Source organism: Chiloscyllium punctatum, chromosome 37 (assembly GCF_047496795.1).
Source record: "Chiloscyllium punctatum isolate Juve2018m chromosome 37, sChiPun1.3, whole genome shotgun sequence".
NCBI lineage: Eukaryota > Metazoa > Chordata > Chondrichthyes > Orectolobiformes > Hemiscylliidae > Chiloscyllium > Chiloscyllium punctatum.
In genome coordinates, this window is record NC_092775.1 from 46,754,639 (window position 1) to 46,771,544 (window position 16,906).

General features: G+C 40.7%; 1 protein-coding gene across 4 annotated transcripts in view; it reads right to left on the reverse strand.

Annotated features, from left to right (window-relative positions):
• The window catches only part of plagl2 (pleiomorphic adenoma gene-like 2), a 145,480-nt gene that overhangs the window by 19,419 nt on the left and 109,155 nt on the right, over window positions 1-16,906 (reverse strand). For 2 of the 4 annotated variants that reach the window (XM_072556769.1, XM_072556770.1), the window contains 3 exons: window positions 13,976-14,080; window positions 12,982-13,232; window positions 7,376-7,436 (listed from right to left, as the gene is read on the reverse strand). In XM_072556769.1, coding sequence (XP_072412870.1) covers window positions 7,376-7,436; window positions 12,982-13,000 — 80 coding nt within the window. In that variant the 5' untranslated portion in view covers window positions 13,001-13,232; window positions 13,976-14,080. The other 2 variants (XM_072556771.1, XM_072556768.1) reach the window with 2 other exon arrangements.

Here is a 16,906-nt window from a genome sequence, read left to right on the forward strand (position 1 = left end):
GGGAGCAGATCTGGCGGAGGCGGACGAATTGGGAATACGGGATGGCATTTTTGCAAGAGGTAGGGTGGGAAGAGGTGTAATCCAGGTGGCTGTGGGAGTCGGTGGGTTTGTAAAAAATGTCAGTGTCAAGTTGGTCATCATTAATGGAGATGGAGAGGTCCAGGAAGGGGAGGGAGGTGTCAGAGATAGTCCAGGTAAATTTAAGGTCAGGGTGGAATGTGTTGGTGAAGTTGATGAATTGCTCAACCTCCTCGCGGGAGCACGAGGTGGCGCCAATGCAGTCATCAATGTAGCGGAGGAAAAGGTGGGGAGTGGTGCCAGTGAAATTACGGAAGATCAACTGCTCTACGTAGCCAACACATAGGTTTCCTCCGGGTGCTCCGGTTTCCTCCCACAGTCCAAAGATGTGCAGGTCAGGTGAATTGGCCATGCTAAATTGCCTGTAGTGTTAGGTAAGGGGTAGATGTAGGGGAAGGGTGGGTTGCGCTTCGGCGGGGCTGTGTGGACTTGTTGGGCCGAAGGGCCTGTTTCCACACTGTAAGTAATCTAATCAAAGAGACAGGCATAGCTGGGGCCCATACATGTGACCATGGCTACCCCTTTGGTCTGGAGGAAGTGGGAGGATTCAAAGGAGAAATTGTTAAGGGTGAGGACCAGTTCGGCCAAACGAATGAGTGTGTTGGTGGAAGGGTACTGTTGGGGACGTCGGGAGAGGAAAAAACTGAGGGCTTGGAGGCCCTGGTCATGGCGGATGGAGGTGTAGAGGGATTAGATATACATGGTGAAGATGAGGCGTTGGGGGCCGGGGAAACGGAAGTCTTGGAGGAGGTGGAGGGTGTGGGTGGTGTCTCGAACGTATGTGGGGAGTTCCTGGACTAGGGGGATAGGACAGTATCGAGGTAGGTAGAGATGAGTTCCTGGACCTCTCCATCTCCATTAATGACGACAGACTTGTCACAGACATTCTTTTTACAAACCTACCGACTCCCACAGCTACCTGGATTACACCTCTTCCCACCTTACCTCTTACAAAAATGCCATCCCGTATTCCCAATTCGTCCGCCTCCGCCAGATCTGCTCCCAGGAGGACCAGTTCCACCACAGAACACACCAGATGGCCGCCTCCTTTAGAGGCTGCAACTTTCCTTCCCACGTGGTTAAAGATGCCCTCCAACGCATCTCGTCTATATCCCGCACCTCCACCCTCAGACTCTACCCCTCCAACCGTAATAAGGACAGAACTCCACTGGTGCTCACCTTCCACCCTACCAACCTTCACATAAACCAAATCATCCACCGACATTTCCGCCACCTCCAAACAGACTCCACCACCAGGGATATATTTCCCTCCCCACCCCTTTCCGCCTTCCGCAAAGACCGTTCCCTCCGTGACTACCTGGTCAGGTCCACGCCCCCCCCCCCCCCCCCTACAACCCACCCTCCCATCCTGGCACTTTCCCCTGCCACCGCAGGAACTGTAAAAAATGCGCCCACACCTCCTCCCTCACCTCTATCCAAGGCCCTAAAGGAACCTTCCACATCCAAAGTTTTACTTTCACATCCACTAATATCATTTATTATATCCGTTGCTCCCGATGCGGTCTCCTCTACATTGGGGAGACTGGGCACCTCCTAGCAGAGCGCTTTAGGGAACATCTCCGGGACACCCGCACCAAGCAACCACACTGCCCTGTGGCCCAACATTTCAACTCCCCCTCCCACTCTGCTGAGGACATGGAGATCCTGGGCCTCCTTCACCACCGCTCCCTCACCACCCGACGCCTGGAGGAAGAACGCCTCGGAACACTTCAACCCCAGGGCATCAATGTGGACTTCAACAGCTTCCTCATTTCCCCTTCCCCCACCTCACCCTAGTTCCAAACTCCCAGCTCAGCACTGTCCCCATGACTTGTCCAGACTTGTCCTACCTGCCTAACTCCTTTTCCACCTATTCACTCCACCCTCTCCTCCTTGACCTATCACCTTCATCTCCTCGCCCACTCACCCATTGTACTCTATGCTACTTTCTCCCCACCCCCACCCTCCTCTAGCTTATCTCTCCATGCTTCAGGCTCACTGCCTTTATTCCTGATGAAGGGCTTTTGCCCGAAACGTCGATTTCGAAGCTCCTTGGATGCTGCCTGAACTGCTGTGCTCTTCCAGCACCACTAATCCAGAAACAAGGCAGTGGGGTGATGAGTCAAGTAGGCTTTCCCTATTACATTTATTTTCATATCCCAAATTCCTACATCTATTAATCAAAAAAAATTTAGATTTCAAGTTAGAATTTAAATTTCTAGAAGCATGGAGTATTGCGGAATTAAACAGTAACGTGCTATACCACTAGCACTTTCTGTTCTTACTTCTGATTTCCAACATGTATGGTATTTTACTTTTGTGATATTCTGTGTGAGTTCAATTCTGATGCTTCCCAACTATGCTTAACCATTTGTGATGAATGCTGTGAATTGTGCTGGTCAACGAAGAACTTTGGTTCTATTGAACCACACGATTCCAACAATTAGCCGCAGGTTTGTAGCTTTCTACCAACAAATGTCTCCTGATTGGAATTATGGAATATTGTAAACAAGATATGCTTTGTGTTGAGATTTTGCTTGGCTTTTGCAACTACACACAGCTATGCAGTTGACGGTTCAATCATTCGTCACATTTTGTGGCTTTCATGAATACTCAGAGCAGATATAGAAAATTGAAATTTATGAATGGGTTTCAGATCAAAGTGATCAACTTCAGTACTGAGTTAAGCAAATTCTGAATTCCCACTGACTGTGTCAAATTTCTCCTTATTCTGCCATCATTGATGAATGGGTCTGACAGTCTGATATAGAGAAAATCACACTCACCAAATGAAACCTGAAAATCTGCACCTGATCAGTCACAGTTGAGGTGGGAGGATTGAATGTGAAAGGGGTCAAACAGTTGGCAATGAAATAATGCCATCAGGAAAAAGGAATGTTCTTAGACTAGCACCTTAAATAAATGAAGGAACAATTTTTTAAAAGTATATGATAGAAACTTATAAATTTTATCTGGCACAAACCTCAGTATGATCCTACTTGAAATGCATGGTCTAAAGCAAAAGTTAGTATCCATTCACTCATGCTCAAAAATCCAGTAAAAATTGAGCTTTGATTTGCCAAACAGAAATCTCTGCAATCTTTTAACTCAGTAATTTGTTTTGTGGTTCCCTGTAAACAACTTGCCCAAGGCTGTGCAAATAACCTGTGCAACTTGTCAAAAAGATAAATGTGGTGTTCACCGATTAACTTCGCCCAGCTAGAGCTGGTTTTCATTCATCTCACTCATAATGCAAGAACAAGTGAGGATGAGAAATGAAGTGACCTTCAGAATGTCATGCAAGTCAACAATTACCAACAGGTACATTAACAAGGGCCACACCCCTCCTCCCCCCCCCTCCCAACCCCCCAGACCTACAGTCTCACTTCCCGGTACACTGACATACAAAGCAGCAAAGGAACTGCAACACAAACGGAAACACCTATTAGAAGACTCATGCCTTTCCACCCAGGAATTCCTGAACATCAAAGACATCAAAGTAGAGGACGACGAGGTCATGGTTTCCTTCAACATGACAGCCCTATTCATATCAATAAACATCACTGACCAAAGAAACACTGGTCTCACTGCTAGACAAACCAAGGACACAAACACCTGACAGCACAAACTCCATCAGCAAGGACAGCTTCCTCAAACTAATACTCCTGTGCCTCACAACTAACTTCACTTTCAATAACAAGACCTACAAACAAATCAATGGGACGCCTATGGGATCACCAATACCAGGACTCTTAGCAGAAACAGTTGTGCAGAGATTAGAACAAGCAGCCCTTCCCAAGATCCAGCCCAAGCTTTGTGTCTGCTATGTGGATGACACCTTTGTCATCACGAAAAACAAATTAGAAGAAACTCACAAATACAAACAACATTTTTACCGAAGAGAAAGAGAATGATGACAGACTCCCCTTTCCTGGAATGCACGGCAGAATGCAAAGCCAATGGAGAGCTACAGACCAGCATTTACAGGAGAGCCACAGACACTGATCAGACACTCAACTACAGGAGCAATCATCCCAACACCCACAAACAAAGCTGCGTCAGGACATTATTTAAATGAGCCACAACACACTGCAACACCCAGGAACTATGAGAAGCCAAGGAAAAACACAAACAATGTATTCAGGAACAATGGGTACACGATAAGCACAGTCCACCAATAGCCACCCTGCCATCTCGGAGATTACAAACAGACTACCCTGGCCCTAGGCATCTAGGTAGATGAATTGAAAGGACCCCATGCCAACAACCAGCAAAACGAACGTCATATATAAAATACTCTGCAAGGACTGCAACAAACATTACATTGGACAGACTGGCAGGAAACTAGCCACCAAAAGACATGACCAACTATCACTAGTATCCACACACACAGATGTAGAAGGGACACCAGCTCGACTGGGACAATACATCCATCCTGAGACAGGCTAAACAAAGATACTAATGGGAATTCCTAGAGGCCTTGCACTCAAACTGGAATTCCATTAACAAACACATCGATTTGGACCCCATTTACCAACCTCTCAGAAAAAGAACCGGAAGTGATATCACCCACCACAACAGACGAAGACAGATAAATAGTAAGCAGGACAGAAAACCAGTGCTTTATCGCAGGCTCACTGATGATGTTACCTAGCATGGTGACGAAACATCCGAGAACAAATCTACCAGCTCAGTGAGCAAACTTACAATCTGCCTTGTAATAGGCTTAGATTTGGCTTTTTCACTACTGAACTGCCTACCCCTAGCCTTGTTATACAACACTGAAAACTGGGCTCATTCTCCACCTTTCTATTTCATAAACTAATTGTAAACTCTAGCTTTAGTTTATTCTTCTCAACTGAACACCATTAATTTTGCACAGATTATGGATGAAACCAACTTCTACTCAGTTCCAGAATTCCACTTCAATTATTTAATAAATATCCACTGCCACCTCTACCAGTACCAATGTTTGAACAATCAAGAGTATTTTCAACACCTTTTTCCCTCAGGCTCCGAAACAGGAAACATTTTCCATTTTTACCCACCAGAATTATCATGAAATCAACTGCACCATAACATCTATTAAGAGGAGTGTATGAAGCATTGAAAAAGTGACTAGATTAATGTTCTTTGAGTTGAAAGTATACTGAGGATAGTCTATCAGATAAGTGTTTAATTGTTCCTTGGAAGCTAATGAACACTACAAATATGTAAGTGAGGCAGTGTTACAGAATGACCTTGTTGGATTTGAAACAACTGCTGGCAAAAGAAAGCATCTGAAATTACACAGTTGAATGCAAATCATCTGTTGTTTTTTTAACGAAAAGGTATGTATGTGAAGAAAGTGTTAGCATTCTTTGGGATAGGGTGTCTTGCAAGATAATGTCTTCTATAAAATATGGAGGCTTTGATGCAATTAATTTAAAAATCTGGATTGAACATATTAACCAGTTTTTATTTACAAAGAGAATAAGAACCTGGTAATGGTTTTAAATTATATGTTGCTGATCAACATTAGCTGTGCTCCAATAAATATGATAGACTGAAACATTGCCTGTCGGATTATGAAGCACAATTTTGTAATGCATGCCTGTGTAACTAAATTCTTATTTGAGTGTTTAAGACTCCAGTTCTATTCCCCATTATCTGCATTTAAGGAAGATATTTCCTGGCAGAGAATGGAATTGTCTGGCAAATCAGTTATCAGCTACACTCTGTAATAGAAGTAATGTTTTTAAGATTAACACCAGAAGATTAACACCCCATTTTCAAATGTCAGCAACAGAAGCATTTGCTCAGGGTTTGATAAAACAGGTCCTAACAATAAGCTACCTTCCATAGCTCCCACTATTTGATTTGCCAGCATGGTCAGCGATGAATATTTATATAAACAACAGGATTGTTCTGAAACAGAAGTGTGCATTACTATCTTTTAGCTCTAGACTTTTATTTCTGTCTTATAAAAGATAAAAAGACACTGCACAGCCTACCACTTCTAGGTTTGACTCCCAACATTACACTGCCATATATTGGCTCTCTGTTGTGCAGTTTTTTTCCTCACTGTCATAACGTCAGTGTAATGTTCAGTAGTAGCAATGTTATCTTCTTTTAATTATTGCTCACTGATACATTGTCCTCTCCTTCACCTACGCCACTCTTAGAAATAAAACCGCTGTGAATTTTGCATCCCAGTATCACCTGGTATGAAAGCAGAAGCAATAAACAAATGGCAGTAAATCGCCATTCTGGTTTGAATATGTTCAGTGCATATGCTATGTGGCTAACAGGTACAAGGTAAGAAATGAAAATGCAAAATATTGATCTAAATAAAGCCCAATTTTTGTAATATGACAAGCAGCTGATGATTTGCTTTGGCTTTCTTTTGGAATCATTTTAAGGTTCCCAGCCAATGTTGTATGTACAATTTGAGACACATACACACACTTGAAGATTTTCTTTTAATCAGTGGATGCCCGGAAACAACTGGACATCTCATTTGTAATGATAGCCAAACAGCATATTATAACCCTGCTTTATTGTGTGACATCACTTTATGCAGGAAATTACTGGAGCAGGCAATGGTCAGAAGTGGTCTTTAGCAGATGGCTTGCAAGAATCCTCATTAAGCCTGAAGGAGGTGTAGTTACTTAACTTAACCCTTTGAGGACTGCAGTGACATTACTGCAAAGTTATTAAAAATAGGTTTTAGTTACTTATAAAATATAGTTCACACTGTTTTTAACTTGGTATGATTGCAGTTAATTTTTGTAATTTGTTATAATGTTTGTTCCAAAACCATTTTTAATGCTCAAGTAGGTATACGTGTTACAAGTTATTATTGAAAGCTGCGTCCTCAAAGGATTAAATACATTTGATAAACAGGTTTTTAGGGCACTATTTCCATTCAGCTTCCCATACCTGAGAAGTTTATACTTGGACACAAAGGCTTTAGTGCACTCCGGGTGTGAGCACGTGTAGGGCCTCTCTCCTGTGTGAGAGTATGAATGGACTTTAAGTTTGTCAACACTGCTGAAGAATGCTCCGCAGATCAGGCACTCAAGGGTTCTCCTTGGCTTTGACTCCTTCCCTTTCCATTTGGCTTCTAAAACCTTCTGCGTATCTTCCTTCTGTTTTGTAATTGTGATTTGACTTAGGTCATCAGTGGCAACAGCTGCCATTGCAGCCTTACAGGCCAAGTCCCTAGAAAAATGGGGCTTTACCCACCTTCTCGCTACCAAGTGTATTTCCTGTGTTTTCAGTCTGTGTATTATGATCACTTCCAGTTGATAGATACCTGTTGCATCCAGAGTTTAAGGTTGCTTCAGCAATTTGGGAGGAGTAGAGAAATCTTATGCCTAAAAGTCAAATTAAATACAAAGATTAACATTTCTCAACATGAAAATCATGATGTCTGTGAACCTTCAATCATTAATCATTATTGACTGACTACACAAGATATTCAGGCTTCCAGTTTATTTTCACAATCAAACATATCTTCTACCAAAGACAATTTAATATACATAATTGATTGAAAACCATACAATATTAGCCCTTAAAACATACACAGCACATTTCATAAAAGCTATCTACATGTAGTTTACTTTCATTCAATTCATCAGGAACATACAGTAAAGGTTGAATTCATGGCACACTGCTTTGAGAACCAACATACTGCGCCCAGAAGTCATAGGAAATGATCTTCCTCGCATGCAATGGGTAAATCCACACCAAAACAGGAGGAAGAGGACAGCTTGGTGTCTCCCCAGGAGGGGTAATTAAAGCTTGAGACAAGGAAAACAAGTCAACTTAGGCAGCCCTTTCTACATTTCAGATAGTTTAATTAACGTAGTGACATCAGCAAAAGCTTGATTATAGATTTCCATCAGTATACACGTTGATTTGAAAATTTGAAAATAAAACATGGAAACTACCTAAATAAAAAGAACATTAAAGAACAAAAATATAAGAACCTAAGTGTATACAGGAAATCTCCACAAAAGAAGCCTATATTCTAATTTTGAGAAACAAAATATCCAGTTCTTTGAATAGTTAATAAATTGAATGTTTTCTTTCAGTATTATTTTTTGAAGGTGAAAAAACACTGCTGATGCAAAACAATGAATGACATGCACGGAACACCTGTCCACTAACAAAAATCTTAGGCCAACAATCCATACAAACATGCCAGAACTTGAAGAAGAGCTCATTTTCAAAAAATGCCACCTTTCAAATGAGGCATAAGGCACTGATGACACAAATAGTTTAAATGCCATGCCACTATTCAAACAGCAGAAATTTCTCCAGGTAGTCGGAACAGCATTCGTCCCTCAAACACCATGACCAAAACAAGTCAACTGGTCATTCATCTTGTTACTGTTCATGGCATATACCATGCACTAAGTGGCTACTGTGCTTACTTACACTACCCCTTTGAAGTGCAATAAGCATTGAATGCAAAGAAAGCATTTTAAGATGTTTGAAATATATCATGTTGAAGAATTGCATTTTTCCCTTAAAGTCTGAACAGAAATTTACGAACTTAGCTTACTTCGAATAGGGTGCTGAAAAGTGAATTCCACTGTGCGTCAAAGTTAAACATTTTTTTGATCCAAACTGTTAATTATAATCACTAGAATAATGGACCTCATGCCATTTCTAGAATTACAGACTCACCAAAATGTGCGTTTATGTCATGCTCTAGCCACATGAGCTGTCGGACTCTAGCAATTTCACTGCTGGTTTAAAGCTTCGAAAGATTTTTTTTTAAACAAAAAGAGAAAATGAATCCTTTTGTACTGCTACACTTTAACTCGCCAACATGTTTTTGCATAAATACGAGATGTTGTATTTTGCGAAGGCAAACCAGGACAGGACTTTTAAATTAATGGTAGAGCCCTGGGGAGTGTTGCCAAACAAACACAGGGACCTGGGATGCAGAGGCATACTTCCTTGAAAGTGGATTGTTAGACAGAGCGGTGAAGACAGCATTCAGAACATTTAATATACACAAGTTAGGATGTCAGTTGCGACTGTACCGGACATTGGCAAGTCCACGCTTAGAGTACTGTACAATTCTGGTTGTTCTGATATAGGAAACATGTTGATAAATGTGAGAGAGCGCACAGAAGATTTAAAAGGATGTTGCCGGAACTTGAGCTAGAGGGACAGGTTGAATAGGCTTGGGCATTTTTCCCCCGGAGCTTCGGAGGCTGAGGGGTGAATTTACAGAGATTTATAAAATCATGAGGGGCATGCATAGGGTGAACATCCAAGGTCCTTTCCTGGGTGGAGGAGTCAAAACTAGAGGGCATAGATTTAAGGTGAGAGGGGAAAGCATTAAAAAGGACCCAAAAGGCAGAGGATGGTGCACGTATGGAATGAGCTGCCAGAGGAAGTGGTAGAGATGGATACTAATACAACATTTATTACTCACCTGGGATGAGTACGTGAATAGGAAGCATTTAGAGGGTTATGGGCCAAATGATGGCAAATGGGATTGGAATGTCTGGTCAGCATGGATGAATTGGACTGATGGGTCTGTTTCCATGCTGTATGACTCTATGACTCTAAGTGACAGTAAATCTGTTACAGGAGCAGCATCAACATTATTATAAAAGAACTGGCTGAGGTTACCATAAAGGTCCCACCTTCTCAAACACACCCCTTTCCAATGGTACGGTGACCCTCAGGTTAAACAACCAACAGTTGTGCCTCTCTCTAACGAGAGCGCAGCCTCATTAGGACAATGGTGACTTTGTTTTTTTAACTGATCAATATGGGAGGGGAAATAACCCATGCAGATAGGATTCTAGATCACAATATAAATCCTAATAGTTTATCAGTGGACAACTACTCTCCATTCAATACCTCTTATACATCTGTTTTCCTTGATTATCTGCCTCAAAGATTTCCTAGCAGGTGTACCATGCCTTAGAAAAACATCAGAACATCCATAATCTGTGGACTGATGATTGAAGCATTGCAGCGGTTTCATAGTGTATAAAGAATGGTGTCACAGGTAGCTGCCATTACAATGCTGTAATAAACAATCAGCAGATCTGCTGTGATATTGTGCATAAGTAATCTGGAGTATAACTCTGATATTCAGTAGTTAATCTGACCAGCTCCTTTCAAACTCGATAATCCTTGTTGGGAATCCAGTAGCTCAAGTTTTCTAATTCAATGAGATTAACTGGAAGTGACTAAGGCTTTTTGGTACAAACTTGTTGAGGAAGACCTCAAGCAATAAGCCACACAACTGCCAAGGAACAATCTTTGACAGGAAGACCAGCAGTCAATCTGCCCTGAGCAACAGCAACTCAAAACTCAACTGGAGCATGTCACAAGTTGGGAATCTGAGGTGGGTATTTCACTTACTAACTCCCCAGGGCTTATGCACGCATCTGTAAGGTAGTATCACAAGTGTGATGAAATACTCTCCCTTGGCCTGAATGAGAGCAACTCCTTATACATTCAAAGCTTGACACTGCCAGGACAACACAATCCACTTGTTTGGAACCACACCCACCTTAAACATGAACTTGAACTCATCCAAACCTCACTGCTCGAGTTCTGTTCACCTTTTCACCCTGTTCTTACTCACTCCTGGTCTAGTGACCCTTGCATTTTAAATTTCTCATTCCTTATTTTTACTCACTTCACTGCCTTACCAACTCTGATCCCTGTTACCTACAGGCCCTGTACAATGCTTGGCCACTAACTGAAAACCCCTGTGCAGTCTGTGTACAATTCAGCCCCTCAAAGTCATGGCACGTGCACTGCCACATAACAAATTCAAACTGGTTGCGTACTTAAATAAATGATCCACACACTGTTAGACAGAACAAGGAAGAACAGTGCTTTTAACCTTATTTAACGAGACCATCCTCCAAAAGGCCTTGTGCTCCTCCAACTCTAGCCTTGTACAATTACCCAAATTTAATTCTGCCAAGAGCAGACTTGCTTTAACCTGCCTAGACCCTGGCCTGCAGAGCCTCTCGACCTCCTACTTCCTTCAAATCTTCTCTCTTTAAACAAACTTCTTTTGCCTTCGATGAAGCACATTATGTTAAAGGTGCAATGTAAAAGTGCAAAGTTGTTGTTTTGAATTAGTCGTTTGTGGTCTGCCGGTGCTAAAGGAAGTTAACCTCAGGCATGAGTCGATGAGAAAAATGACTCCGTTCAGAGTGGTAGAATGAATCTGCCTGGTTTAGATGAAACTCCAACTGTGATCACTTGTGACTGAACAGTGGTCTGAAGTTTCACTACAGGAAGTGGCAGACAATGTGCGACAGAAAGGTTGTTGCAACAAGGTAATGATGCACACAACAAAACTTAGCACATGAACTGAGGTTCATTAAATCTTCAATGCAACTTAAAAAGGAGAAGAGGTGGCCAAATGCTCAACATGATGCATGCCCCAATTTAAACAACGCCACAGTGCATGATCTTCCCAGTGATAAGTCTGAAAATGGGAGAGAGGGTAGGGTTAACGTTTTTGGAGACAGGAAGATTTTGGAGGGAATCCAGAGGAAGCACCAATTCCTCTCAGTAATCGAATCCACCCTCTGTCAGTGACAGCCAAAGGTGGAAATCCACAATCAGTTCAGCCACTTCCTCTTCTCAGTGAGGAAAACAGCAAGTGGAAATTGAGCAAAGAAAGAGCTAAGGGGTCAATAGGTCAGTAACCTATAAAATACAAGGAATTAGGATGATTTGTTTCTTTCCAACTTTGTGTAGCATACATTAAATCATATTTGATTAGGCTGGCGAGCATTGAAATTAACTCACTGCCTATGCACTCTGGTGCGCTGGGAGACAACGTATAATTTTGTGGTGTTGTGTAATTCATTTTCCCAAAATAAAACCAGAATCCTACAACTACCTCACTCTTTATACATCATTTGAACAAACTGTAAATTGTGTTTATTGCATTCTAATGTCAATTATTTGTGAATAACAATTCCCAAATAAAAATTACAGACCAATGTATCCTCCTGTTAGGCACAACAATATTTCATGATCTAGTTCAATGGCAGATAGACAACTATGTTCAGTTCTTTGGATTCCATTACAAATTCCATTGACATATTGGCCATCGATGCATTGGCTTACTCTCTCATCTAAGTCAGAATGCCCATATTCCACCAGAAAGTTGAACACCAAAACCCAGGATGACACTCCAAAACAAAACAGAGACAACAATCTACTACTGAAGTATCTGTCTTTAAACTAAGTTGTTACACACAAGTCAGTACTTTCAGCTTGAGGAGGTGTAAGACATCCTATGGCATTATTTAAAAAAGCAAGAGCTTTCCTTAGTATCTCAGTCAAGATGCATTTTTCAACCAACATCACTAAAACAAATGATCCAATCACAATCACATTGCTATTCGTTGGCCATGCTGTGTGCAAATTTGTTATTTAGTTTCTTAAATTTCATGATTTCCAAAACTAGTGATTGCAAAATTAATGTCATTCCATATTTTTCCTTTTTAAATTTTGGAATTTGGTCCATTCTCTCCTTTGAGAACCTTTAAACATAGGTACAACATGTATGGCCACCTTGTGAGTGAATGCTGTTGCAGTTCCCAACAAACATTTCATAGCAGTCTCCAGTTGCCTTACCTTTTGGGATCGGCTACAAAGATAGAACTTTATACCCTGGAGTATTCATCTCAGAATATGCTGCAGATTAATGCTCTGGAAAGTACAGATTCCAGGTAATTCCTGGTGGTTCTACACTGCCAACTTTTCCATGGCTGGCAAAAATCACTGTCAATGAATCTGTGTCTTTATCAACGAAAACGCATAGCTTCAGTATAAGTGAACGTGTGCTTAATTTAACAAGACACTGTTTGAAATCATTAAATGTGGTGAGAGGATAATGATCAAACTTACAGTGCAGTGGAGGCGTCATGAAGTGGAGGGACTCAGGTTGAAATTCACCCCTGCACAATTATCCCGATCAGTCATAACTCTGTGTCAAGTATCTGATCTGAACTTGGCATCTACCAAATGAGGTAGAGTATGTTGCCAGGCCACTGCTCTACACTTCTGAATAACCACTTATTAACTGGAAACAGCGGAGGCCTGGGAGACAATTGCACGCCTTCTCTCTCAGTCACAGGAGGTGCATAGCCCAACGAGATCTGCATAGGGAAAAACACAGGAGATTTCAATCTGTCCCATGCAAAGCAACTATCTAATGCTTCGTAACCAGCTTCTCTAGGTTTCTGATTTTCAGTTGCTTCAAAATGAATGAAAGAAATATACCACATGCTCAAAATGCAGCAAGAACCTTTAATAAAGTTAATCAAAAGAAAAACAATCACTGAGGACTGGACATAGTGCCTGGATGACAGGGATTTCTGAAGAGTTTATGATTTGTTTCTGTGGTGCCAATATTACAGTCAAGGAGTTTATCCAGGACAACCAGATAGCCAGAAGAAGCAACCATACACTTTAAAACATCTTACAGCTGGTGACATCCTTATTAGCAAATCTATACTGTCACAAAGTTTCAAGAACCAACAAGATACCTGAATTCTTGGATATCAAAGCATTAAGAACACAAGAACAGAAAAAGCAAGAGGATACCCTTGAGTCTGCTGTCATTCAATCCTCTGCCTCAGTTCGATATTTCTGCCCATTCCCTCAATTCCTTCAGAATTCAAAAAGTATCAATCATAGCCTTGAACATATTCAATGATGAAGCATCCATTTCCCAATTCCTGGGAGTGAAGAGACTCCTCATTTCAACAGATCTTCAGAGTTAAATGTAGCACAAACTAAAACTACTTAAACTGAAAATTAAACAGGTTATTTCAGGGACATTCTCGTATATTTGTTAAATACAAGTAAGTAAGTAATTAATTATAACTGAGGAATTTACCTTTGGCATGACTTGCTCCACATGTACAATAATCTCCTTCAGCCAGTTCCAACAATTCTTGTTGGAGGACACCAGGAAGTGTTGCTGCACATCTTTTTCACTGACCTACACAGGAATAAAATTCCATTAATTAGCAATGTTGAATCACTTTTTTAGTAAGCAGCACTGTTTAGTGAACAAAATCCCTTTTCATAATATAGCACTGTCCTGGACATGTCTTTACTTCATTTTTGAACACCTCTCAGTTACAGTGCTGATCACCCTGACAACATATCTTCAATTCTAAATTAATTTGGACTCTTCCCGTCCTCAGTAAGTAATATTTCTGATGTGAAAACGTTGTAATAAACTTTTCAAACGATCTTGGTTTTAACAAGGAAATCTGTACTCCTATCCTGAAGACCAAGGAATTTTGATTCAAATATGATCCCTAATAGACATTAGGGATTGTGATGTCCAATGTCATTCACTCAACTTTCTTTAATCACAAAAATAATAGCCAGTGACCCATATCCAGGCTTTGTAACTAATGTTGATAATTTGTCTCAAGAGGAGTAAAGCAGTTCCCCGTTTGCAAATGATAATATGCAAATTAAATTATATTGAATCTCAGTCATCAGTTGAAGTCAGGTTGCTAAATTTCATAAGACGTTTGTTGTTTCAAAACTTTTGGGAAAAACCTAATGGACACTTGGTAACCATCAGGTATGTTGGTGACATTGTATGAACACTCAAGCTGCATTTGAATCAAAATTTAAATTAATTTCAAAGTTCATTTTCATAAATACTGAAAATGAACCGTTAGTAATCAGTGCCTTCATCAGGAGTTTCTTTCAACACTAACCAAATATAAACAGGATGGGCATTTGCCCATATGGAGTTTTGATTCATTAAGATTCAATTGTAATGTGCTTCTCAGTGTGATGATGCTGTTTTGCATGAAATGGGTCAAAGCCTGAAGAAATCATCCATCATGACAATTAACTGCTGACAATTTTATTTTGGTCAAAATCACACAACACCGGGTTGTAGTCCAACAGATGTATTTGAAAACACAAGCTTTTGGAGCCTCACTCCTCCTCCAGGTGCATGTGTTTTCAAATAAATGTATTGGACTATAACCTGGTGTTGAATGATTTTTGACTTTGTCCACCCCAGTCCAACACCGGCACCTCCATATCAATTTTATTTTGGGATATAAAGACTTGCTAGAAGTTCAGCTTGTTTTAATCAGTGAAGGATTTATATATTTTTTTCATAATTCTGTGTACAAACCACAACGTTTCCTATCTTCCAGCCATAATTTATAAGTATTTCACTGGCACATTTGGCACGAAACTTTTAAAAATCTTAACAAGACATTTCCGAAAGTTGTGCCAAGTACGCTGAATATATTTCCGGTTTCTGTTAATAGCACATTGTCCCCACTAGGTGGTAGGAGAAGCACTGAGCAAATAAAATGTAATCATTTCACTATTGATCTCAGCTGAACTGTCGCAGAAACCACACAGAGTCAAGACAGTTGTTAATCATATGTAAAATGAACTCAAATTCAAAATATACATTCATCACTTGGCAAGTGTGAGCGTGTCTGATCTCTTTAACATTCCCAATGTCATCACTCCACAATTGGAACCATGTCTTCAGCTGCCAAAGCCCGAACCACTGGAATTCCCTCCCGTACCCTTTCCAGCAATTGCTTTACCGTTAAGATGCTGCTTGAAACCTACTTCTGATTAAGCATTCGGTCACCAGTTCCAAACTCTCACATGGCTCAATGTCAAACCTGGTTGAAATAAATCTCAGTGAAACATCTTAGAACACAGGAGCAACACAGTCATACAACACAGAAACAGACCCTTTGGTCCAACTCATCCACGCAAACCAGATATCCCAATCTGACCGAGTCCCAATTTCCAACATTCTGCCTCTACCCCTCTAAACCCTTCCTATTCATAAAACCATCCAGATGCCTTTTAAATGTTGTAACACTAGGTTATAGTCCAACACATTCCATACACACACCACTGTGTGTGAAAAGGTTGCCCTCCAGATCCTATTTAAATCTTTCTCTTCTCATTTTTGTTGCAAATGCTATACGATTGCAAACTTGCTATTATGTACAGTTGTACATAGATACCCAAAATTCTGTTTTGTACAGTATATTTAGTCATTGTAAACTCTCTCTTCAATGTTATATTGTGGTAGCTGTGGGGTATATGTAGTATATTGCAATATATTTAGCAATATCTATGCAGTTTCATCAAATGCTGTACGGACACAGCTTTTGCGGTGAAGTTTGTGTATTTTATTTTATCTATTTTTCTAATCAACCTGTTCAGAGAAGTTATTATACACCTCTGGAGTAGGCAGCACTTGAACCCAGGCCTGTCAGTCCAGGGATAGGGATATTTTAAACCTGGGTTTTGGGTGTAGTGGTAACATATATATTTTGCACATTGCATAGTTGCTTCTTCCTATTTCTCACCTCCATGCTGCTCTTTGGTGACATCTGGAAACAGCTAGTTTTTTAACATACTCACATTGTCAACATCAAGATCTAACTCACCATTAGCTTACTCAGTTCCTCCATCATTACCAAGGGCTGAAATTAGCTAAGTGTTGATTCAATGACATTCACCGAGGGTTTCTCTTACTGACCCCGGTGAAGTTTCTCTATGGAAAGACTCACTTCTGCCAGGACCTTGTGGGATTAACAGAACCATTTTTAAACTCTAGTCATGCACAATTTTTAAAACGAATGCCTCTGGGGGCATAGGTGGCATGGCCAACACATCATTGCAAATCCAAGTGCATAATTGTAAACAAAGAAAAGCTGCATTGGCTTCCAGGAGTAGATGTGAACTAATTGCCTTTCAAAACAACAAATTTACCATCAAAGAATGATCACTGCACCAAGCTCATGTCTAT